The sequence below is a fragment of the Columba livia genome, chromosome 9, assembly GCF_036013475.1.
Source record: "Columba livia isolate bColLiv1 breed racing homer chromosome 9, bColLiv1.pat.W.v2, whole genome shotgun sequence".
In the NCBI taxonomy this organism is placed as follows: domain Eukaryota; kingdom Metazoa; phylum Chordata; class Aves; order Columbiformes; family Columbidae; genus Columba; species Columba livia.
The window spans coordinates 22,848,798-22,873,478 of NC_088610.1; the positions used below are offsets into that span (position 1 = coordinate 22,848,798).

At 43.3% G+C, this 24,681-nt stretch overlaps 1 protein-coding gene across 7 annotated transcripts in view; it reads left to right on the forward strand.

Moving 5' to 3' along the window:
* Window positions 1–15: 15 nt before the first annotated feature.
* Window positions 16–24,681, forward strand: part of DGKD (diacylglycerol kinase delta) — a 60,000-nt gene continuing 35,334 nt past the window's right edge. For 3 of the 7 annotated variants that reach the window (XM_065073143.1, XM_065073145.1, XM_065073146.1), the window contains exons 1-3: window positions 16–209; window positions 15,579–15,689; window positions 16,380–16,460. In XM_065073143.1, the coding sequence (XP_064929215.1) occupies window positions 54–209; window positions 15,579–15,689; window positions 16,380–16,460 (348 nt within the window). In that variant the 5' untranslated portion in view covers window positions 16–53. Of the gene's footprint in view, window positions 210–12,691; window positions 12,822–15,578; window positions 15,690–16,379; window positions 16,461–16,518; window positions 20,618–20,908; window positions 21,046–21,187; window positions 21,234–24,681 lie in introns of those variants that run through there. The other 4 variants (XM_065073144.1, XM_065073149.1, XM_065073147.1 and 1 more) reach the window with 4 other exon arrangements.

Sequence of the window (24,681 nt, forward strand, 5' to 3'; positions counted from 1 at the left end):
GCGCGGCGGGAGGGGGCGCCGGCCGCGCCGCGCGCCGCCCCGCACCGTGCAGCATGGCGGCGGCGGGCGCCGCGCAGCCCCAGGCCGGGGCGGTCGCCGCCGCCAGCGCCGCGGCAGAGGAATCGTCGGACAGCGAGCCGGAGCAGGAGCCGGGCTCCCCACAGAAACTCATCCGCAAAGTCTCTACGTCCGGGCAAATCCGGCAGAAGGTGCGTGCGGCGGGCGGGGGCCGCGGGCAGGGCCTCGGGCTCCGGCAGCGCTGCGGCTGGTTCTGCCTCCGCGTCTCCCTCAGCGCCGCCGCCGCCGCCTCCCCCTCTCGCCCGGCACGGCCTGCGCTGCCGTCGCGTAGAGCGCCCACCGTTTGCCCCAACTAGCCCCTCTAGGAGTTCCCAAAAACCCCCCCCAACCTCCCTGGGGGGCCTCCAGGGCCCCCCCGAGTTCCCTTCAGGGAGAAGCCGGCCATTCCCCCTCACACCTCGCTCCTCAGGGACTTGCTGGGCACGCGCCCCCCAACCGCCTCAGGGACCCGCTCGCGCCCCCTCACACACTGCGCTCCTCGGGGACTTGCCGGCGACCCCCCAAACCGCCCCTGAGGGACTTGCCGGTGATCCCCCCCACCTCTCCGGGACCTGCCGGGGATTCCCCCCAGCTCGCCTCTCACGGGCTCGCCGGCGACCTCCCCAAACGGCCCCTCAGAACTCGGCCATTTCCGCGCTCCCCCAGCCGCCCCTCAGGGACGTGCCGACGACCCCCGGAGCGCCCCTCAGACCTGCTGACAACACCCCGCAACCGGGGACTTGGAAACACCTAAAAGCTCTTCAGGGAGCCCCATAACAGACTTGTTCTCACGGTGCCTGTCAATAGCTGCCCCCTAAATGCCCTTCAGGGTCTGCCAGCGACCCCCTAGCTGCTCCAAGGGGCTCCTGGAATTGCCTCCAACCGATTAGCAGGTCCCATCGCCAAACTACTTCTCTGAAGCCACGTAGGAACCTCCCCAGTGTCCTGGTTCAGACCTGCCAGGGAGCCCCTCTACCCTAATGGTGATCAATGTGCCTAACGAGACCCTGTCTTAACTCTTTCTTTCCTTACTCTCTCCCTCTATAATATTTCCTTGGAGTCGTGGAAGTAAGATTTGCGCTCCTGCCCCCCTAGCACCGCTCCCTGTTACCCGATATTTAAATTTTAAGGGTATCTTGTTCTTCCCTCAGCCTGAAACTGCATCTCCTTTTTTCTCCCCCTTTTTCCCCCATATCAGAGTTGCCAGGGGCTCCCTCCTCACCTCCCTGTGCTTTCACTGAGGGTCCCTGCACAGCCATATCCCCCGGACATATTGTGCTGCCCCCTCATCACTTTCCTAAACTACCTTCCCGTGGCCCTGTTGGAATTGGCAAAAGTAATTGTCCCGTATTCAGAGCATGTGTGCTCTGAAAGGTGCGGCCCCCACTTTTACCCTACAGTCCGTGTATGCGTCCATCACCATCTTCCCATCCTTTTCATGGTTGCATCCCAGTTTTCCCCATCTTGTACTGTGCTGTTTTTTCTTTCTGTAGCCATGCAGTGATGTTTAGCCTCCTGTCTGGTCAAACAGTGATCTTATGGTTGGTTAGTCTTTGTTCCCAGCTTTTTCTGCCCTGCTTCGCCTCCCTGGTCAGGTAACAATCCTTTCCCCTCCAATTCCCTTGGTCCAGTCAGATTTTACCCCTGTGTGGCTTGGTCTGCAACAATAATGCTATTTTTAGGGGCAGTAACAGTATTCTGCAACTACAACTGTAGCTCCTCTGTATTGTTACTGTAAGAGAAAATGTGAAGATTTCCTTCAGCCTTAGGCTAGGAACCACCCATAGGGAGTTGCCCTCTTCTGTACTATTTTTACTATAGTGGCATGATTTTTCTTGGTAGCCATTACAGTCTTCTATAACTTTTGGATTGGCGTGTGATATGTTTCTGCTTAGAAATACCAGATTAGTTATTTTCCTGCCATCACCTTCCTGTTGTCTCTGAAGCACGGGCAAGCTCAGTTGCTGTGTGGATGCAGGAGGCTTGGTCAGTGCTGACGCTGCTAGCTCGGTGTTGCTTATCTTGTATTCATAGCAAAGGAGAGTCAATGCCTCTGCATGGTGCAGTATCTGAAGCATTATTCATAGAGACTTTTTTCTGCTGGCTAGTTCGCCCTGCTTTCAAATGCATAATGTATTATTATTCTGCTGCTCGTTGTTGTTTTGCTGCATTAGTCCCTGTTCTGAAAAGCCTTGTGGCAAAGTATGGTCATACGTAGGACCTTGTGCTCACTTCATTACGCATGGTGGGGCTGCTTCCTCTGCTGAGTGCTGCTGACACTGTCACTCACTTCTTGAGGCACTGAGGGTCTGGGCTGCATGAGTGAGATGGTCCTTTTGGCTGCAAGAGGAAACGGTGGAGCCCTCTAAATGGGTTGATGTTCAGTATCTCAAGCAGATCTCAGCCATGCTGTAGCACCAGGTGACCTGATCCCATCTGTTGATCTTCTGTGAAAAAAAAATAGACCTTTTGAGATCTTTTTCCACATACGGGGTGCTGAATATAAGAAATATGTCTTGCAGGAGATCGGATAAACCTTGTGATTTCTTAATACTACTTGTGGCAGGAGTAAGAAGGCAGGTAGGATGCCATAGTCTGAGTTAAATATCTACCTGGTGGTGTCTGTGATAAGAGCTGTGATTTTGTGACAGTGACTTTTTCAGTGCTGGACTGGGAACCCTTGCTTACAGCAGGGTGTTAGAGGTGCTAAGGTAAAAGGTGCATTTGATTTTACTTTTGTTTGAATATAGCAGAACATGTCCCCTGTCCCTACTTAATCATTTGCCCTGTTTTACATCACTTCCTGCGTCAGCGTGGCTGAAAAAAGCCTAAACCAGCCACTTGTACTAAGCGAACATAAACATGTTAAGAACAAGGATTATAAACAGATATTGTCTACAGCTGTTATGCCTCCTGTGTGTTAATTTGCAGAAGACCTTCAACTAAACAGTGTCGAATTTTCCAAGTGAGCCCAGGTATTATGATATTAAGGATTGATTTGTTCTGTTGCTTCTTGATGTCTTTTTGTTTCATCATCATCTTTTCCGCATGCTGCTGCATGTGTACTTTTTCCTTGCCCTGAGGACAAGGAGCAAAAACAACTTTGTGAGTAATCATAGTTCTGATGAGACTTTGAAGAGCTTTCTTTCTCTATAAAGACAGACCTAATTCTGCATTTGTCTATTGAATGACAGAGTGCAGGCTACTGTAAGCTGTAGAAGCTGTTGGACAGGTCGGTCAGAGTGACAGTAAGGGATGCAGGCAGACTTTTACTGTGCCCTGAGGATACGAGTCTCTTTAACCACATCTTTTGCTGTAGTTAGCTCAAGACCATGTCTGTGAGTGCAGTTAAATCAACACAGAAGCTTACAGTTATCACAACTTGAGTGCAAATCTGCTGTAGCCATGGAGTTCCTCTGAATTTGCTTGTTTGTCACAGTCACACTTTGAAGATATGTTTTCCTTCCTCTGGGCCTGTCATCTGTTTTCCCAAAAAACACTGAAATAAAGCTACTTGCTTACAAGGCCGTAATAAAACTTCAATGAACTTGTTTCTGAGCCTGCAGTTTGCCCAACTGCATTTGACTGGAATATGTTGGCGTGATAGTACTGAGGGGCAAACAGAATTGCTGGATGTATAGGTACTGTGACTTTGACATGGAATGTCTGAAGGCAAACCATAGGTAACATCGTCCAGCTGAAAAATTTGTCCCTTGTGAAGATACAGGGCAAGGGAAGGAGGAGTGGAAAGCAAGAGTTTGGAAAGTGAAGTTCTATGTTTTAAAGTAGTTATTAGTTTTCAACTAGAAATAATTTTTGAGGAAGCGGGGGAGGTATAATAGAAGTATGTTTCACAGTCTCTTAGTGATTATTATTGTGGGAAAAGCAGGTATAGCTGGTACTGTAGCTGTTGTCTCACCTGGCAAATATGTAGAGGCTGCACGGAGTGCTCGATCAGCCATTTTGAGACCTGTCGGACTTGTACCCACATTGGGCTTCATAGTACACTGCTTTGAGCCCCTCTCCTGGGCTCAGGCTGGCATGGATGCAGCTAGAGAAACTTGGTCAACTTGGTCAACTAAGATAAAGGATTTCTGAGGACAGGAACTAGGAAAGACGAAATAAGAGAAGGTTGATGTGTGTGAGAAGAGGCAACAGCAGGAGCCTTGCTCCCACCTTCCAGATAGTGTTGAGGACTCAGCTGGAATCAGCTGAAGTGGTAATGTCATCTCAGTTGTCACCTGGCTTGGATGAAAACGCATTAATATCTTGGGAGATGAGGGAGTGAAATGGAGGAACACTGCACCTTCTATGGGCTCTGCCAGTAAAGCAACTTCTTCCCTTGCACTTGACCTTGCATTGCAAGCGGCACATAATAAACCTCAGAAAGCAAGTGAATCGCCCATCTTCTCATTTCGTTCACCAGTTAGGTGTGATTTCCAGCGTGCCAATTTTGATATGTTGAGATCTTGGTTTGTTTACCAGACAGGATTTGAGCAGCATCCTTGGGTGGCATCAGGAGGACTTCTTGTTTAGACTAATTTGGTCTAACTTCTGTTTACTTTTATGAGCATTTTCTTAGTAATATTTTAGTTTTTATAACCATTTATCATTGCCTTCAACTTTTTCAAGACAATTTTGCAGTATATATTTCAATGGAGTTGCAAACAGAGCGAGCAACTCTCCAAACTTTCTGGGATATTGGAAGCTGTCTAGCTCCAGTAGGAAAGAGGTACCAGGTTAATTTATACTATGAAAAGCAGGAGAAATTAACTGGTACCAAGCTTTGTGATGCGATGGAGAGACTTTGTTCTGTATCTGAACCAGCGAGTTTCCGATTTGTGTGCTGTGTAGCAGTCTGTGGTGTAGATAAATTTTGCACTATCAGAGGTTGCGATTCTCTTTCTGATTACTAGCTTTGAGGTCTGGGAGCCACCCTGAAGCCTACAGGCAAGAAGAAACAGGAGGAAGCAACATGTTTCTCCTCATTTTGGTGCAGGTTTCCAGAGCAGACTGAGTTCTCAAACATGTGGTAATCAGCGTGAGCAACTGAAGAAAGCTCGTTTTGTTTCATCTTGTATTGCCTAATATATAAAATGTGCTTTTTATAGGTAAAGAAGTGTTATTTTTATTTTTGGAGGACAAAAGTTCTAAAGTTTTCTCAGACGGGATTACAGTGAGGAAACCAAGCAGTTTGTTAGTTTGATACAAAGACTGAAAGAAGTATTAGATAAGGAGCAATGCATTGCAGTAAAGAGACAATGTAAAAGAAATGTGCAACAAATGAGGAGGGAATTTTCAGGAATTTATGGCTTAATTCTTGTTCTGTCTGTGGCATGTTCCACTAAAACATATTGAAATGCCTATCTGGTTTTATTATGCTGCCTTCTAACAGGGTGTCTAAAAGAAGACATTTTAGGAACTTCACGTGTCGTGAATTTTAGTATCTCGTGCTTTAATCCAAGTAGAAACTAGAAACTCTTAACTTCAAAAGAGAGGTAATTGTTGCAAAAGAGAAGTTCTTGTGATTGAATTGAAGCTGAACATCTCAAGCATGGGTTTAAGGACATGAGTTTTCTTGGATTAACACCACAAATGGAATAGTTTCTTCTCTGACCACTAAGGAAAAAGGTAGAAATTTAGGCCACAGTACATGGCTGTAAAAATATTTTTGTCCCCTAGTTCAAGCTATGTAATGTTTTGCGTGCTCTTCAGGCTCATCCATTCTGACAAAATTTGGGAAGCCTCCCAACGCTGTGTTACCAGTAGTGTACTGTAAGTTTGCCTCGCTGCTGGAGGGTTTTGGATGCTATGTGAAAGAAACAGCTGTTACTTCCTTTAACAAAAAAACCACAACCAAACAAAAAAACAAACAAACAAAAAAAAACTAACAAACCCCCAAAACAAAGCACAAAACCACACACACTTGTAGCTTTTCTCATTCCTTCTAACTATAGTTCAGGTTCCAGGAACTAAAGAGCTAACATTAAATTTCTGCATGTTTTGAGAACAAGCATTTACTTAGACCACATAGCGAAAATGTACATCACCAGGCTGGTAACTGTCGTCTCAAATAAGAGACAAAATAAAATTGGTGTTAAATATTTTTTTCTTTTATAAAATAAAACCGATATTTAGAGTATTTCCCTCTATCCAAAACCTGTTGTTACAGAAAAAAAAAAAGAAAAATCATTGATACTTTACTTTTTTGTAAATGAATTGTAAAGGAAAACCATAAATGAAGACTGTAAAAGGTCTGTCTCCAGATGACCTGATTAGAAAATTCAGTATGCCATGTAAGACACTAAATAACTTTATCTTCTTTAATTAGAAATCCAATGTGATTCTTTCTAAAATCGCACATATACCTGCATCCTTAAGAGAAAGCAGAGGTGAAGAGAAAACCAGGTTTTTGTATTCCCTATTTCCTTGAAAGCTTGTGGTTTACACCAGATAGTGTCACAGCAGCATTGGAAATTTCAGGGCAAAATAATGTCCAAGTGAAAAGCATCTTCCTCTTAGAAGATGTTTTTTCAAGGTTTCAAATGCACGAACCACTATTTAAAGGATTTTTTTATTAACTCTCTGCTTAAACAATTAGTTCCCTGCTTTTTCCCCACTAAGCGGTTATTGCTTCTTGTTTCACTAAGGATTTGTGTGTCTTTTGAAGAAAGAAGTTGTTTCTGTTTGGTTCTGCAGCCCTGCATGACAGTTATCCAGGGACAGCTCAGCTTCAGGCAGGCAAGTTGCTGAGGTAGCAGCAGTGATTCACATCAGGTGCCATCTTCCATGGACCTTTCTTACTTGCTTTTTATATAAAACACTCTGGGAAGCAATAAGCTCTGCGGAACCATCCCTGTGCTTCCACAGGGTACAATGCTGTCTGCTGTCCCTGGGCTACACCTGGGCGGAAACGCAGTTACACAGAGATCCAAAGCCTGCTGCTCTCCTTCTTATCCAGAGAGGAAAAAACACAGCTTGCCTGGCTAAAAGATTGTACTGCTGAATTAGGTAACTGATAGGTGATTACTCCATTTGGGTTTTAGAGGGAATATCTATTTCCTCACAGTCTCATTGCTAAGTTGGAAAGTTTTACATCTGATATGTATTCTGGTGTTGTGGTTTGCTTTTTTTGAAAAAGGAAACGCTGTCTCGCTTACATAATGTTTGCATCGAGCACATTGCATTTGAGTCTTGCAAGTTTTAATAGATTTAACCATGTAATATTCTAGTGAGGAGAGGTGGTACCACCTCAGTTTCCCACGTGGGAAAGACAGAAGTGTGGCTGATAAAATAGGGAGGGCGCGTTGCCTGGTTTTCAAACTGCTCTCTGCTGAGGCAGGTCAGAGCACTCTTTTATAACATGTAGATCTATCAGTAAGGTTTTATTAAAAATCAGTGTTCTGGGAACTCACACCAGCTCCTTCTGTTCTGTTTGGCTGAAAGTTAACAAAACGGTGTTCCCAGGGCTGTACTAATCTTCCTTGTTGTTACTGGTGCTGATCGAGATGTCTTGGCATGGTCAAAGGTATTTGCAGGACGTTAAAACAGGGAAAATGGAAAAACAAATTAAAAACTTTGGAGTATCTTTAAGAACTGTGTTAAATGGATGAGGAAAAAAAAAACTTTAAAGCATAGGTTGTTTAATACATAAATATGGAAAATCTGATAATGGTAATTGTTACAGATGAGATAAAAATAATTCTAAGATACCTTAAGTATTAATTAAATGGCCAAAGGCCAAAAGCCACTTTCTGCTTTCAACAGTGGAATACCAGTTGGAGTAAAAGGATCAGGATTTGGCCCTACATGTACCAGCCACTACCAAATAAGGCTCCTTGCAGAATTCAGTAGCAGAGTTGATGGGAATCCAGACACAGTGGGAGGAAGCTGCGTCGTTCTCTCAGCCTCCTCAACACAAGGGCAAAGGATTCAGTTTTCTTCCTCAAGGTATAACTTTCACTTTCCCATGTCCTGAAGTTCTCGTACCAGTACTTTCTGCTGGCTTTTCCTTCCTACTTGGCCAAGATCTCCATGACATTTAGCTGTATGGGAAGGATGGGGTGGTTATGATTGTGAGGATGAGATCCGCAGCTGTATTCTGGATGCGCTTTCCCTTACGTTCGCTGTTCTTGCAATAGCACCGATCGTGCCTTCCCAACCTGACACTCTCATATCAAATGGCCCTGACGTGCCGCTATGGTAAGTGCCTGGGTCATTCTACCTGCTGCTGAAGAAGATGGGTGGGCTTAGTTGGGCAACAGTTCTTTTTGATAATAACTTGGCTCTCTCTAAATGAACAGAGTGTTATTTAAGCTCTAGTGACACAAGGCTGTAGTGATAGAGGGTTTTGCATTCAACGCTGTGATTTGCAGCAAGGTTATACTGCTGCATTTCAGCAGCAGGATGCTGTGCTTCCAAGTTAATATGGGGAACTCTTTGGTGCCGATGTGTAGCTGTGAGACAGGGATATCTCAGAGCTGAAGGTTTCACAGTAGGTAATGTGTTTTGACATATTTTTATGTATGGGGAAAATGCCCTAAGGAAGGGATGTAGTTGTGTATGTGTAATTTGAGATGGTAAAAAAAAATAACAGCATGTTTTTCATATTTGTCCTTAAATGGATAAAGTTCATGCTTAATTAGTGCCCTTTAAAATTTTATTCCATTCCAAAGTTTTCAGGTAGCTTTGGTTATCTCTGTGGATTAATCTGAGCCCTTATCTTCCAGCTTTCTTGCAGTTTGCTGGGATGACTTGAGCTTCATGCTCAATTCTTGTGATAAATGTGTTTGGGAAGGATGCCTGGAGCCTATGGGAAGCATACTGAGGGCTTAAACAGTTAGCGTGCCAGGAGTTGTCCAGCTACTAACTCATCCTGAATCAGAGTGTACTGGTGTGTTTTTCATTCTCTCTTCTAAGTAGCTGACCAGAGTATTAATCTGTTTTAAGTACTTTGCTTGTAGCTCTCTAACCAAGCTCATTTTACCAGGGAGCTGTGTGATGATATGCTGGTATGTTCTGTTTCCTTTCTCATATTCATACAACCTTTCTGCATGCTTTCAGCTTTGTTTTTTCTTGTTAATTTATCCACTTGAGGTCTGAGTGCTTGTTCCTTTTAGAAGAGAATCATTTACAATAATATCAGCTGAACGTGGTATTGAAAAGAAGCTGGTTCAACGACCTGTTCGCTGTTTACTGGCTGCAGCACTGACTAATGAAGAATGAAGTGTTTATCTGTGCCAAGGCAGATTCTAATTCAAGTGGTTCCAGTAGTTTATTTGATACAAACTCCTGTTTTTCACTGCTGGTCCAGAGAGTAAGCTTGGCATTTCCTGTTTCGGTGGTATCTCTGCTACAGATTGCTGCATGCTGCTCTGTATTCTGCTTCTTTTAGTCGTTGCAGAGAGGCTGTACGGAGAGCTGTCGGCTGAGCTCGCCCCTGGGCTGTCGCTGGGCATGCAGAGTCCAGCTAATTCAGCAGGGCTGGAGGGTTAGAAAAGAGGGAGGTTTGGGAGGATGGTTGTTAGGGGAGATTTTGCAGGCTTTCCCACGTGGTTGTATAGAGTTCTGTGCTGTAACCTGACATGGGTGCTTCCTGGTTTATAAAGCATAGGTTGTTAAAATAAAGTGGTATTAAACAATGTACACTAAAAGCCTAGACAGTGCCCTCTTCTTCCGTGGAGAGCTCGGCTTCTGTTTCTGGATCATTGACTCACAGACCTAGCTTCTATTTTGGCATTTGATTCCTATGGCTGACCTCTGATTTACTTTTATTTTTCCCATCTTCTGGAGTCCTTTTGTTGCAGTGGGTTCACATAATGTTTTATCCTTCTGATAGCAGTGGAAGAAATCTTAATGCAATTTTCACTTTCGTGAGAGCCAAATGCATTTAATGTAGAATTCCCAAAAAGGACTGACTATACAGCCTGTAAATTCCTGGTGCTCCCATATAGATTTGTACAGCTCTCTGTGTCCCTTAGTTAGAACTGCTCTACTAATCCAGATTTCCCCCCTCCAAGCTTCCTGGAGTTAATTTCCAGGGTGTGACCACTGTCTGGTGGAAGGATGTTGCTCTCGGATTAGCTTGTTAACCCCCAGCCTTTTGACCTTTCCTGTCTTATTCTGCGGGGTGGGTTAGATTTATTCCTGTAGTTTCTTTGTTACTGTATTTAATTTGATTTCTAAATAATTATTAGTTCTGTATGTGTGACCTCAAAGAGCTGTTATGGAACCAGCTACTAAAACTGTTTTACCTACAGCAAGGTACAACACTCCAGATCTGTATGTGCCCTAGCGTGGCAAGACAAACTTGCCATGTTTAAGTGGCTGCAGATCTACACCCATCTTTTTTGCCACAGCTTACCCGAAATCAGTGACTAGGTGAGGTTGCTTGGTCCCTGGGGATCAGCTGCCTGTAAAATTCCTTAGTAAGCATATATAAAGATAGCCTGTCAGTTCCACATACGCTTTTTCATTTTGTTATTTCCTTCTCTGTGCATTTGGTGCTTGCTTTAGTCAGTTATGTCTTGTTTGGCTTCAGCACCCTGCTCAAAGTTTTATAGTACATACAAATAAAAACAGTCTGTGTTCTGAAGTTTTTACATTCTGAAGACACATGGAAAACAGAGAAATCCAGATGCTGAGGACTTTGGTATTTGGGATTCTTTAGTTGCTGTTGAGATAGTTTTGAATTATTTTTTTTTTACCTTGTATGAAGTTTTTTCTGCATTGGAAAGAAGTATTGGTGGAGCAAAATCCTTGTTTCAGATATGCTGCACTGAATAACTGCCCCTAAGAATATGTCATGATCTCAGCTGTAAAATAGGTTGCATTGTTCTTCCTCTGTCTATATTGAACACAATTTGGAGCCTCCCTTTGCCAAAGAACACTTGCCAGCCTGACAGCTGGGTACGCTTGATAGTTGCCTTCAGTCTGGCTGGTAGGCTCTTGTTTTCCAGATTAGGAAATCAGTTTTATCAAGGACCCTACTTCCAAATGGGGCAAGAGGCTTAAGCTTCAGGAAGAGATGGGCTACTCCTGCGTTTGACGTAGTGAGCAGTACTATGTGAAGGAGAACAAGGGATGCAATCTGAAAGTAGCTGAAATCTGGCATGATCGTTCGTAACTTTTTACTAGAATCATTCATGTTATCAGTATAGACAGCATTTCATCTGTGTAGGCTGGCTGTGATCTCCTGATGTGGGTTGCTGGATACAGAGACACCTCAGACAAGTAATGCTGCAAACAATATGACTGTATCTTGTTGGTTTTGTGAATGACTACGATTAATCATTTGGCTTCTTGTTTTTATGAGGTGAGACTCTGTGAAGGGGAAGCACAAAGGCATGAGGCTCTTCCTATTTTAAGCCCTTAATTTAAGTCCTCTGAGTTGTTTGAAACTGTTCCCATTGAGGTTAGTGGCAAAACTTTTCTTTCATCAGTTCAGGATTACGCCTAAACCCCGTACCCATTTTGACAGAAGAAATCTGAGAGTATATTATTTCTCTTCCTAAATGTCAAGTTTTAAAAGGGCATGAGTTGGGGGGAGGGTTGTGTATTGCTTGCTGTGAACTGAATTTTTTTCTGCAGGAAGTCGCTTTTCTTCGAGGCCAAAGATAAATAGTGAAATGCTAGAAATTTCCTAGGCCCTGCCTTTCAGCTGTCTAATCGTGTTTGCAGAGACGCTTAAGACTCTCTGCTAAGAGCAGTGTTGCTTTATACTGTCAGTTGTTCAGTAACCTTTATTACACTGTCTTGTAATATGATAAAAGGGGGTCGCTGTTGAAACTAGTAGCACATCATTTTAGGCTTGACTGAAGAAGATACTTCATTTTTTCGCAGCGTTGTCTGCCCATGGAGTGCTGTGCCACACGACACCATGCTGGAGAGAAGCTCAGCTGGATAGAAAGCAGTCTGGATAGTTCCATCACAAACAATTTTATATTTATCCTTGATAGAATGCATGTAATCAAACCTCATGATGTTTTTCACGGCAGTAGCTTTTTTCATAGGATCCAATGTATGACACTAAAAACAGATTTACCTCCCTTTCTTTTTATGAGAGAAGTAATTTCACTTTTATCTTGATCAATTACATGGCTAGTAATCTGATAGGAGTAGATCTTCAATTTAAAAAGCTACAGAGAAGCTGATGAGCAGAAATAACTGTTCAGCTCCCCCCCTTTTGATTTCATTTGGTGTTGCTTTGTTGTCAGGTCCTTTCCCCAGCTAGTTTTCTTGAGCTGCATTCCACTGCAAGTAGCAAGTCCTTTGGCTGTAAAATTAAAATAGAGGAGGAGAAAGGCAGCAATGTCTGAATCATTTTATAAAGTCATCTTGATCTTATCTGCAACCCTTTCCGCCCAAACCCACCAAACTCTTTTCTGAGCTGTTCTATAAATAGAAGAGCCTCTCTCGTGCAGAGATGGGCAGCTCTGAACCAGAGGCTTGTTTTCTTTCTCTGAGCAGAGCGTGCACGCGAGAGCTCGCTTCTCACTGGCCTTTCATGTCTGAGTTATGTAGCTGTGAGGTTTTCTATAGATAGAGGCTGGCAAATGACACAAACTGCTACTTAGGGAGGGGCAAGGTGACCTCTGGGATTGTTGCCTTTTGGTTAAAAAAAAAAAGAAAGGGTTCTGTTTAAAAGAGGAATGGAGGAATGCACATCTTGTGCAGCGGTGAGTGAGTCCTGCCGAGGTGAGGGGAGCCGAGCGTGGCAGGCAGGAGCCGTGGGAGCCGAGGAAAGGCAGAGACCATGTTTTGCTGTGAGTTACTGTTCTACTGGGCTGGGCAGGAGATTGAATGGCCAGAATTGCCACTTAGCAAGCTGGGGGAGTGTGGGGCTCTGGCTGAGCCCAGTTTAGGCATATCTGTGAATGAGCATAGCAACAGAGCTACGAAATCTCCTCCTGCAAGTTGCTATTTTTTGGTCTGGCTCTTGGCTGACTTGATATCTCCAGGCTTTGCATCCTGGGAGTCTTCCCCAGGATTTTAAATTTTTCTCTGACTTCAGTTTAGGGCTTTGCAGAGTTCAGTAGCTATTTTCTCTGTCTCATTTTTTAATTATATGTGGTTTTGTCCAAGGAATGCAAAAGATCACTCCAAGTTTCTGTCTTAATCTGGAAAATCTCTTGCCACTTTCCCATTTTCTTCCCTGTAGAAAGTGAACTGCAGAAATGTGTGATTTCTTTAGCGCGGTAATTCAGGTGCTGTTGCTTTACATTTCTCGTTCATACTCAGATGCTGAAGGTTAAAGTAACTCATGGAATAGACACACGTATATATATATATATATGTATTCTATCAGGGCTCCACGGAGTTGGGTAGTGCTGTTTGTTCCCCTTGGCAGATGGAGAAACGCTGAGTGAAAATGGCTTTACTGGGATCTCATAGAAAGTCGGTGGCAGAGTAGGAGCCTGCAAGTACCTTTCCTGGTTCCACATGAGTGCCTTCAGCTCTGGGCTCACCTTCGGGGCCACTTCAGCAAGGGATACTGCTGGGTCAGCCTTTAAACTCCATTTTCTTTTACACTGAAGCTTCAGATTAAGATCATGGCTGAGTTTCAGATTTTTTCCATAGCGCCAGCTCTGAGTTAGTTTAAAATCTTGTTTCTGGGTATCACTATACTGTGTTTAACTTCCGGATCCTAAAGCCGCTCCCAGATGCCTTATGGATTCTTAAAGTGTATTTCTACTGCTGTGTCCCTGCTGTGTCTTGTGGAAAATGGTTGCCAAGATGTCTCAGAGGTGTGGGGAGCTGATGTGGGACACGGCCATTTTTTTGATATGAAATTAGTCTTTAATTGTGCATTTTCATTATCTCTCTGCATTCTGCTGGAAATGCTGTGGTGTTTGGGGATGCCTGGAAAAGCTCTTTTAGAGTAGATGGGAGCTCACAGCCTTTTATTTTTCCAGCATGGTGGAGGAAGGTATATAGTGGCTCCTGTGGCCAGCAACTCTTTTCCAGATTTGGGGTGTGTGGTAGCCTGTTCCTCCCCAGGCAATTTGTGAGCAGAGGCATCACCATGGTGGTCCAGGCACTGCGATCTCTTGGACCAGTTTGAGGATGGCTCAATCCAGTAAGAGAGAAGCTTGTAGTGTCAGACGGATGTTTCTTCTTATAGTCAGCATTTTTTTCCGAGGGCTTTTTGAGGAGACTTTGAGCTTGGCAAGGGCTAGTGTGTGTGGAAAGTATTAAAATCTGCAGCTGTTTCAAAAAGGAAAGACCCACATTAGAAATATATATAGCATTTTAAAAGCAAGTTTAATGCCCTGGAAAGGATTTCTAAAACGAACTAAACCCTGTGGATCAGTAAGAGTATTTATTTTGTGCTCGGTAGTAGCCTGGCAGTGTACCTTTAACACTGTTCGTAAATTAATTGATAGTCATCGGTGACCTGACTCTGTTACAAGCCTGAGAGGGCTGGTAGGTTAAAGCTGTGTCATTTTCCTGGCATCGAGATACAGAATAACCTGTCTTACAAGATCGTCAGACCATTTGTTTCCTGTGTTTTAACTGTGTGTTTATCACATTGGGCTCTCGGCAAGAAGTGGGTTCCTGGGCGCTGTTTCTTGGGGTGAGAAGTAGGTTTCTCATGCTACTGAGACATGACATAGCACTGTTGGCAGTGCCTGGGCAATACCTGCAGTCAGTAATTTGGGGCTGAGCCCTCAGCTCTGACTTTTCTATTTTTTTGTCTTTCTAAGCTGCATTTTTTGAGATTATTTTCATGTAGCTGTTGGTATTTGAAATCTGTCCTCAGTGAAGGAATCAAATGTATTTGAAAAAGTTGAATGAAGTGCATGTGGATTAGATACATACCACTACGTATGCCTAGTATGCGAGTGAGCATATGTGACTTCGTATGCTGGTATGTCGATCTACTTATAAAGCAGTTAAAGGAAAAAAAAAGGCAGTGTGCGTAGACAGTTTTGGCACTGCAGCCCTGGGAAATGGCAGCCAGCCAGAGAGTACTGAGGCAGGGCCAAGACTATCTGAAGAATACCAAATGCTCAAGTTGGATGTAGCTCCTTCTTTCGCTCCAGTTTCACTCTTCACCCCGTGGGCCTGCAGTTTGCCAGCTCTCTGCTAGGTAGATGCTGATAATTTTGCAAGGTGCAACTGGAGATAGGGGCAGATATACTGTGGTGTCTATGTGCTTGTCATCTAATGCCAATTAAATGAAACTCACAATTATCCATGACTGAAATCTGGCCTCAGTGAGTCGTTGTTAGACTTTGAAATGCTCATTCAGTCATAAGTTATTTATCTTTTTTGGTGTCATGATAGCACTGGAGACAAGGATAAAACCACAGCCCAATGTGGATTATGTGTTGTGAGTTTTAATCTTGTTAAATTTGCTTGCTTATGTTGAACGAATTTGTTAAGCGCTTCCAGCAGAGGGCACTAAGATTATTGGTCTCAAACTCCAGTCTTTTTTGGTATGGGTATATAGTGGGAGAGCATAGAAGATGCCTGTAAGTGAAATGTATGCTTCATCCCCTCCCCTCCTTGTTTTGTAGACTATCATAAAAGAGGGGATGCTCATGAAACAAACCAGCTCCTTCCAGCGCTGGAAGAGACGATATTTTAAGCTGCGAGGACGAACGCTCTACTATGCAAAAACTGCTAAGGTAAGGTCTTGACAATATGTGTAAGTCCAAGGGAAGAAAGTCAGTGGTGGAGCATTTGAAGGCAGATGGGTGTCTGTGAGAGGACAGCCCTTGCTAGAGAAAAGAGCATGTGCTCTGAAAGCACCTGTCTTTAGGTTTTGTAGCGACTAGAGGATCCCTGTGTTTTCTTTCACACTTGGAAATCCTTGTTTTTTAAGTAAAGCATTATGTGAACCTGTGATACTGATTTTTCCACATTTTTTCCCCCTTGTTGCATTTTAGTAGGGAATGGGCTCTGAATCAATAGAAACTGAAAAACAAGGGGGAAAATATGAATGAAAAGAGGAAATCGAGGAGATAAGCAAGGCTAGAGTTTATCAAATCAGAGCTGCCGTGCATCTGGTTTAGTACGTTGACAGTCATCTAGATATAAATCTGTCTGCTTTTACAGAAACAAAGCCTACGTTTAAAAATAATCCCGTAATAAAAAGAAAGTTATCGTGTTCACTGACTGAAGACAGGCAAGCGTGAACACCACTGTATGGAGCAAGACTTTGGGGTCGTTCATGTTGTTGGTGCTGGGCCTTTCCTTGAGATCACAAAAGACTGTGATGGAGTGTGCTAGGCAGGCAGACAGGCACATCCCTTCAGGTCTGCTGCATCTTCATTGGATTCACTGACTCACTGGATTTTTGAATTTTTTCTTTACAGTCCATTATCTTTGATGAGGTGGATCTGACGGATGCCAGTGTGGCAGAATCCAGCACTAAGAATGTCAACAACAGCTTCACGGTAGGATTTTTTTTTCATTACTTTCTATTCTTCTTTGGTCTTTCCCCTACATCCCTTCTCTTTTGCAGAGGTAAAACATGTGAACAGTCTTCACAGCCTCTTTCACTAAAAAAAAAAAAAAAAGAGAGAGAAAACTCATAAACTTCTTTTTCCTCGCAGTAGTCATAAGTCATCTCTGTGCACATGGGAAATTCCTTGGATTACTATGTATATTGCTAAAACTTTGCATTTAGGAATTTTTTTTCTGATAAGCTGGGAGGGTTTGGTAGAATGCATTTACACAGGGGGACAGAAAAATTTGTTCTGCTGAGGGTGTTAGGGGTGGTGTTGATGTTTATGCTGGAGACTTCGCTAAAGGAATTTATTTTTCCCTTTGGGCCTTAAAATATGTAAACTTCTACTCTGAATTCATTTGTATGTGGCTGTATGTATGTTTATATATGCAGACTATATATAGTGGCAAGGTGAAGAGGGGAGCAGTTGGGTGGAGGGAGGAAGCTGATTCTGCAGGATGGTGACTGAGCAGTGTGCCTTGCTGTGCAGCAGTGATGACCTACCACTTGCAACTTCTATTGAAGGTGGTTTCTGTGATGTAGCTGGAGCTTTTTGCTTTGCCTGAGCAGCTACGGGATCCACCCTATGCCCAGATGAAACCCCAGTGCTGTCTCAAAAATTTGAAAATACTTTCTATATTGATAACTGGACAAGTAGGAGGTTCCGTCTGGGTCTGACAGTAAATAATTGGTATCAGATGTCAGTGTGTGTGCATAGAGGGGAAGGGTTGTGCAGTGATTTCAGTAGGAGATACATTTTGAGGAATGTGAAGTTATTTACCTTTTAATAAAGCATTTTCTCTTGGGTGTTGCCTCAGTTGTCCCATATGTAAATAAAGACTGATTTGTCAGGTAAGCAAATGTACTGTTAGTGTTTTGCTTATTGTTATAGTTGGGAGAGATCTAATCTCCATCAGAGACAGTGGATATCAGGACAGGCGGAATTAGTGTGTTTGTTCTCTCAAATTGCCCCATCTGCGTCTGACAGTGTCGAGTTACTTCCATGACTGTGATATCAGGCTCTGCCTGTCTCTGCTTTCCCTAGGGGTTGAAAAGTATAGAATTACTCTGACACTCAAATATCGGATACAGTTTGCACCGTCTGCAGCTGATTACTGTGTTATGGGGTTCAGGTAAACTTAAGGAAAAGCATCTCTCCTCTTAATTTTTGTCTGCTCTGTGTATCACAGCTTACAGAGGGGTTTGACTATGGTTTACCATGAGCTATAAAAATACTAGACAATCAGAAGGTTGACAGGTCTTGCTGCTGTTTGGTCTGCCACATCACTGCCATTAGTGCTTTGTATTCCTTGCAGTCTTGCCATTTTCTCTTGGTTTTCGCTGAGAGCTCTGGTTTTCCACTGTATCTGTCCAGCTCAGTTCCTTCCTAAAATTCAAAGTTCTTTGATGCAATTTTTACCTGTTTCAAATCAGTGGTCTCACTATTGTGTTTTTATCCTAAACTGGAAACATCCAATGTTTAGTTTTGTATAGCAGATATTCTGGAGTTTTAGATATTCTGGTTTTCTTTTTGTTTCTGTGTTTTCTTCAATGGAGAACTGGTAGTTTTGTATTTATGAATGAGTGGTGTCTTTCTGAGGAAACTATTCCTCTGTCCAGGCATCTGTACTCCCTAATGGATAGATTCTGCAGGTCAGGTTGTGAATGACATTCCTAAGGTACTAACAAAGGAGGTGGGAAACAAAAACTCTAAATAAAACACTTAGGAGCAATGTGGATCCAAAACAAAGAGGTAATAAGGGGTGACCAGAGAGAAACTGGTGAAAGGGCAGTGAGGAGCGTGCGGAGGCAGCACCATGAGAGAAGAAAATCAGAGCATGGAGCTAGCAAGATCATGTTGCATAAATAGAGGAATAGGGTTAAAAAATGTAGCTGCCAGTGAACCTTTTACATGGGACATAAGTCTGTCAGCTGATTTGTTTGCTGTCAACAGACAGGAGAGAGGGAAAAGAGAGTATTGAGACACAGACTTCTTCCTCTAAAGAATAGCATAGTAATATGGGTTGCACTGTTGTTTCCTTGGTTGGTCTTGCATAGATTTCTTCAATGAGTGAATCCTGTTTGCAATGGTGACAGTTTTCAGGACTGCTACCCAGAGTTAATGGATATGTGATTATAGAACGGGCCGGAAGAGTGTGCCTAGGGACATCTTTGAGATTAAATGTTGTACAGCTTCATCCCCTGAGAGGTGTAAGGAAAAGCTTTTATGTTTAACTATTGTTCCTTTAAGTCAGGTAGTGTGACTGCAGTTATTCAGCAGGAAGCCTTTGGGAACAAATACAGCAGCCCCATGCCAGGCCTCCTTTTTTTCAGAAGGACTGTAGATATAATATTTGCTAGTTCTTTCAGATCTTTACCATCTCTGTCCTTCTAAGTCATATGTCTACAGGGTAAATTCTTTCAGGATGTCTGGGCTGTAAGTGACCGGTTCTTTCCATTTATGATCCCATAGTACCTCGTGTGTAGATCTCTCACCAGTGGGTTTTCCTAGGGCTGCTGTCTTTCACTGGACCTTAGAGAGGATCTGCTGTGGTACAAACTCAAAGATACCATGTTGTTCTGGTACTTCAGACCCATTTATTTCAAAGAGGGTGGTCATCTTTTTGCTTGGATTCTTGCCATCAGCGTGTGTCCGCATTTGTACTCCTTATGAAATAGAAATCAGCAGAATTGGATGGGTGAGGTCAAAGCCTGACCCTGGCTTCTGAGTAGAGCTTTCCCAGCTATACTCTCAAAACCATTCGTGATTCTCAAAAGTAGGTTGGGATCACACTGTGCACATTGGGTCTTCCCAGTGAGACTTCAGCTGTTTCGACGAACAGTTTTTTTTCTTGGATGGTGTAATTTCACAGTAACTTGATTGATTGTTGTGCCTGTCTAATGCGTTAGCTTGCAGTTGCTCCAGGAGCATTAAAACAAAATATGTGATGAGCATGAGTTGAACCTGGAATAGTTTTTTCTCTAGATCGTGCCAGAAGATCCTTCTTTCAGAATAACTGCTTTACCTGTGCCATGGACCTGAACCATCCAGCATGCCCGTTCTCCCATACGAAGCCTGTAAGATTTGGGGGCATACCAGTCACTCTGTCTGTTGCTCAGACCAACACTTTTCCACCACAGCTATCCTGAGTATCTTTGAAAGGACTTTGGGTTGTCTCCTTATGCCCATTTTTGTAAATGTTTGTGTGGTGAACAAATTCTTACTCCTCAGTTTGGTGTGTTGGCTAAGGTCAGCTCTATTCTAGAAAGTGCCAGCTGAATTAAGCCTAATGCCTTCAATGCAATTGACATAGCTGATAGCAGTGAGTCCTTATCAGTTCATTGACCCGTTCTGGCCTTGTGTAGGATTTGTATAAATCTAAAGAAGAAAAAAAAAAATCTAAAATATGTGTTCTTTAATACTAAAAAAAACCCACCTCTCATCAACAGGACAGGGCCTAGGAAGGACATGAGGTGCTTCCAGGTACATATATTGTGTTTCAATATGATTCTTAGATGGTGTTTTTGTGAAGATTTTTCAATCATTGCTAGCAAGTGGTGTTGTGGACTTTCACCCTCATTCACATAACATAGATTACAACATTCACTTTCTTATTCAGACCTTTGAGATCCCAGAGGAGAAAGCTCCTCTCTGTGGAAGGAGACGTGGGTGGTTTGATTTCTTCTTTCTGATGCTTTAGTGGAAGTGAAGCTCAGTCAGAGCACGTTGTTGAGCGCCAGGAGCCATGCTGTTTTCTCCTGTCTGTAGTTAAAGGCTCTTCACTGGAAGAGGTGGAGCTTGAACTTCTGAGCTCCTGTAAACCCTTTTTTGTTGGGAAGTACCTCTCAGCCCAGCCACAGACAGGAAACAGCATATTATTACAGTAAGTGCCTGCCTCTCCTCTGCCGTCAGAAGGAAACTTATCCCAGCTCCTCCTAAAGCAGACAGCTAATCAAGCTTGTGGCAAGTGCAACATAGCTCAGAAAGGCTGACCACAGAGGAGACTAATCTTATTAACTGCATGTCAAGCAATCTGTTTGGGTTTTTTCCTGAGGGAGTAGGCTGCTCTGGACGCTAGCTTAGAGGAAGATTGAACGTGAAAGGTAAGAAAGTCCGAGTTTTCTGGACTGAGCCCTGAGAAAATTGGCACCTGTGCCAGTATAATAGATCATCAGGATGTCAGGTTCTTTTGCTTCAACTTCCTACTGTTCAGGTGTTCTCTCCTGTGTGGATTTATATAGATAAGTTCTCCAGAATCCAGGGTAAAGGGGAATGTGCTCTTGGAAATGCTGCACCCCTCAGTTAAGAACTGCTGTTGATTAACTGATGATTCACCCTGACCAATGTCACAGGAGAGAGGAAATGTTGAGATTAGAGTAATACCTCTCTTTCAGAGCACTTGCATGTCTGGAGGCAACAGTGGTTGTGGTAGGCTGAAGAACAGGGAATTGCTGGTGCTCCTGAACAAGAGCATGTTGTCATCTCTGGGAAGCAGCGTGGATGTCGTTCTCCAGATGTATGAAACTGTGAGGTGTGCTACATTTTCTGTTATTACCTCCTTGTTACTAAGTGCTGTCTGTGTTCAGCAGCAAAGGTGCCGGTTTCTGTCTTGTGCAATTTCATGTGACTGTCTGATCTCCTTCAGGCTGTATATTTTTGTCATGTTGTCCCAGGGCTTGTTGACGCTGTGGAGAAAGAGCATGAATCTTCATTTTTGAGGTAATTAACCTTTCCTAAAAACACAGGGCAAAGTTCTTGAACTTTAATAAAAGATGAAAGTGCTGAGGGTGCTTCCTCATGGTGAGAATATGTTGTTGATGTCTGCAAATTCATTTCACAATGAAGTGAAATTACATTTGTCTTTTCTGTGATTTTGTGTAAAGTTAAATTTTTTATATTAGTGCTTTTAATGTGAAAGTATATCCTTTTTAGCAGAGAAGGCAGTGAAGTCCTCTCTGAAGTGTCTGGTTTTGAAAGAGTGAATAGAGCTGCTGAAGCTACACATCAGGCAGCAAGTCTGCTGCTCGTGTCAAGCGCAGGAGCTGAGTGTCTGTAAGGCACTGTTTGAACAAGAGGAGCTCAGATCAGAGGTTACTTGTGCTGGTTTGAAATACAAGCTTCGAGAAAGAGCATGTGACTTATTTTTATGAGGAGAGAGAATATAAGAACTTTTGTTACAAGCTGTTTGTAGAAAGTCAGACTTGGACTTGGAGCTTGGGCTGCTCCTTCATACACAGCTGTGGATTGCCTTGTTAAGATTTGGGGAAGGGGAAGATTAAAAAGAGGGTCTCGTGAAAGGCACGGTTCTTACCTCTTGCTTTTTAAAGTCTCTTTTCTAAATTGGCCAAAATTAGAGTGCACATTTATAAGTCAGGCTTTGCTGGGGGTTGTTGTCTCTTCCACACCCATGTGTGTACACGTTGAGGAACTGTACACTCTGCTAGTGCTCTTACTCTGTTTATATTGGCAGCTGTCAGAATTTCCTTTAGAAGCAACTGAAAATATGAGTGGAGCCATGAATTGCCATGTCCAGGATTGCTCGGCTGGTTTTCCCCCCTCCCTTCATTAAGTGCAGTTTGCTCCCCATTTCCTGTCAGAACCGCTGCAGTTTCAAAATAGTTTGCTATTTTAGTAGTTTGTAATCCAGACTTGAGTACAGTTTTTTCTGATTGAGAAAAGGCCCTTTGGTAAACAGACCATTCTGAGTCACTGTTAGTCAGTGAAAATAAGCATTTAAAATCCTTTCATATCAAGGATTTTTAAGACTTACTCCAGTCTTCTGCAGGAACTGTTTATTAGTCTGCCTGCAGAAAAGAAGGAAAAATCTGGAGAAAAGCCATCAAAAAGAGGATAAATGTGGAAGAAAAGTTTGGAGTCTGGAAGAACTTGCTGCGGGTGGAGAGGTCTGGCAATTGGTACTGTATGTTACAGAATGACCCCCAAATATGGTAGGAGTTTTTAAGAAAGATGAAGCTACTGTAAGAGAAAGGGGTCAAGACTGAGCTTTATGAATTTGACTGTGAGACAGGATAGATAAGAGAGCTCGAAAGTGTAGGCGACTGTTTGTGAAGAGCTTTTGTTTCCCTAGACGGGAAGTTTACCGCTTTGAAATCAGTGTCTGTTATTGCCCTTGTGCCTGAACAGTAAAGCTTTTGTTTGGTAATCCCTTTGCTCTTTGTAACCTTCATGCTGTGTTTGGTGTTTTATCTACATTCCCAAGCAAGGCTGCACATTCCAGCATCTCCTCTCCCATTCAGGTGAGAATGAAAAGGCAGCACAACTTGTGGCAACCAGGACGTTTCAGAACATGATGGGTTTAGTTTTATGTGGGAGTCGCTCTAGAAGGAAAAAGACTTATTTTTATGTACATCTTTGCTGTGGTCGTTTTGACAGGCAGGGAAGGGCTTGCTAATAGTATTTGCAGGAATGAGGTCTTCCTGGTTGTGGTGCTTGTGATGGTTGTGGTGCTTGTGAGGTTTCGCTGTTGCGATGTGTAAAACAGGACTGGTCTTTGCCTGGTGACCCAGTGTGGAAAGCTGCTGGGTTCATCAGGTTGTTGAAAGCTGTTCATTTCCTTTTGTGCTATTATAGCTACCAGCCTATTTTCAACACAGCTAAGGTTAGGGGAATGTGAGGAGCTGTTACTAACAATAAGCTGTCAGTAACAGGTCATTTTCCTACTGTGGACAAGGACTTTTATTGCTCAATCCTGTGATTTATTAGCTGCTAGCCTTGATGTGTATGATCCCACTGAGACAGCAGCTCTTCCACTTGGGAACGTTGACCTGCCCCTCTGTTCATGGTTTTGCTTCTGTTTGAGTGAATAGAAAGGTTACTCTGAAATATCCTTTACCTTCCCAAATGTGCAGCTCTCTCTGAACAGTGTTGTTCTGTTTGAGAACTCTTTCTGGCAGGACTGTGTCCTTTGGAAAACAGATGAAGTGATGCATGTGTGCATCTGCTGAATGAGGTGGAGGGTGGGTGGATGGCGGAGCTGTGCTAAGATGCTCTGGCACTTGGCATGGAAGCCCTGCTGGTTCCCATTTGGTGCTGCTCCATTCATGTAGCTCTCAAGTGACTAATATGCACAAATTACCAGGATTGTCTGCATTTCTTACCTGCTAACAGTGGCGGTGACTATCTTGCATGCTCCGGGATTTGACAGCCAGTAAGTTGTTGCAAAAGTCTCAAAATCCTCTCGTTGTCTGTGTTCCTCTTACCAATTGCCAAGAACAGGAATGTGCCTTGTTTAGGAACAGAGTTTCCAGCAGCATGTAGGAATGTGACCCTGGTATGAGGGATGATCATTTTCCCAGGGAACGCTCTGTCTGGTCTTCTTTCCTGCTGCAGCATCGGGGAAGATAGGGACTGGGAGAAAGCGCAGATGGAGGGTCACCAGGAGTTGAACTTGATCTTCAGGCACAGCGTAGCGGTCGTAAGTGCCAGCGCTCAGACAGGGTGTAATGTGTGACCCCTTGGCAGACCAGGTGTGTATCACAAGGTGAATGAACCTAATCATGTAAAAATGGTCCTGAAGAGACCTCACCATGTGCTGTACCTGCTTTCCTATGGAACTGAGATGTTATAGATTTTACATATTGCAAAATAAGATAAAACAGCCATGTGGAAGTTGGGGATAAAATACCCAGTATAGTGTGAACAGAGATTTGTGCATTTAAGGCTTTGAGGAAAATCTTGTTATCGGTACTGAGGAAAAAGAAAAAAAAAAGGCAGAATTTGGCACAACTATAAGAACATTAATGACTTGTTTTATTTGGTGGAGAGTTTCCATAGGAGGAAGATGTTCATTTTAGTAGGAAATAAAGATCTTGAACTATATAAAAAATAAAACTGGTACATTTCTCCAGTATCCTCTGAAAAACTTTTTTTCTTCCGCCCTTCAGAGTAGCATCCAGGTCTTGAGAAAGACTCAGCAGTGAGTTTACTGGATTGAATTTGTGGGCAAAACTGTGTGAAAGCTGAATTGCAAATCAAAAGGGGGATGTTGTCTGTGGAGGAAGGCAAGCCTCGGCCCCCCATTTGTATTTCTGTCTTCCAAACTTTAGAGACCTGCTAAAGTCATGCTTACTTGCTGTCTAAGGCTTTGCTGGCCTGATGCTGAGCTCCAGATTGTTTCAGCAGCTGATATCAATGAGACAGGCTTTTA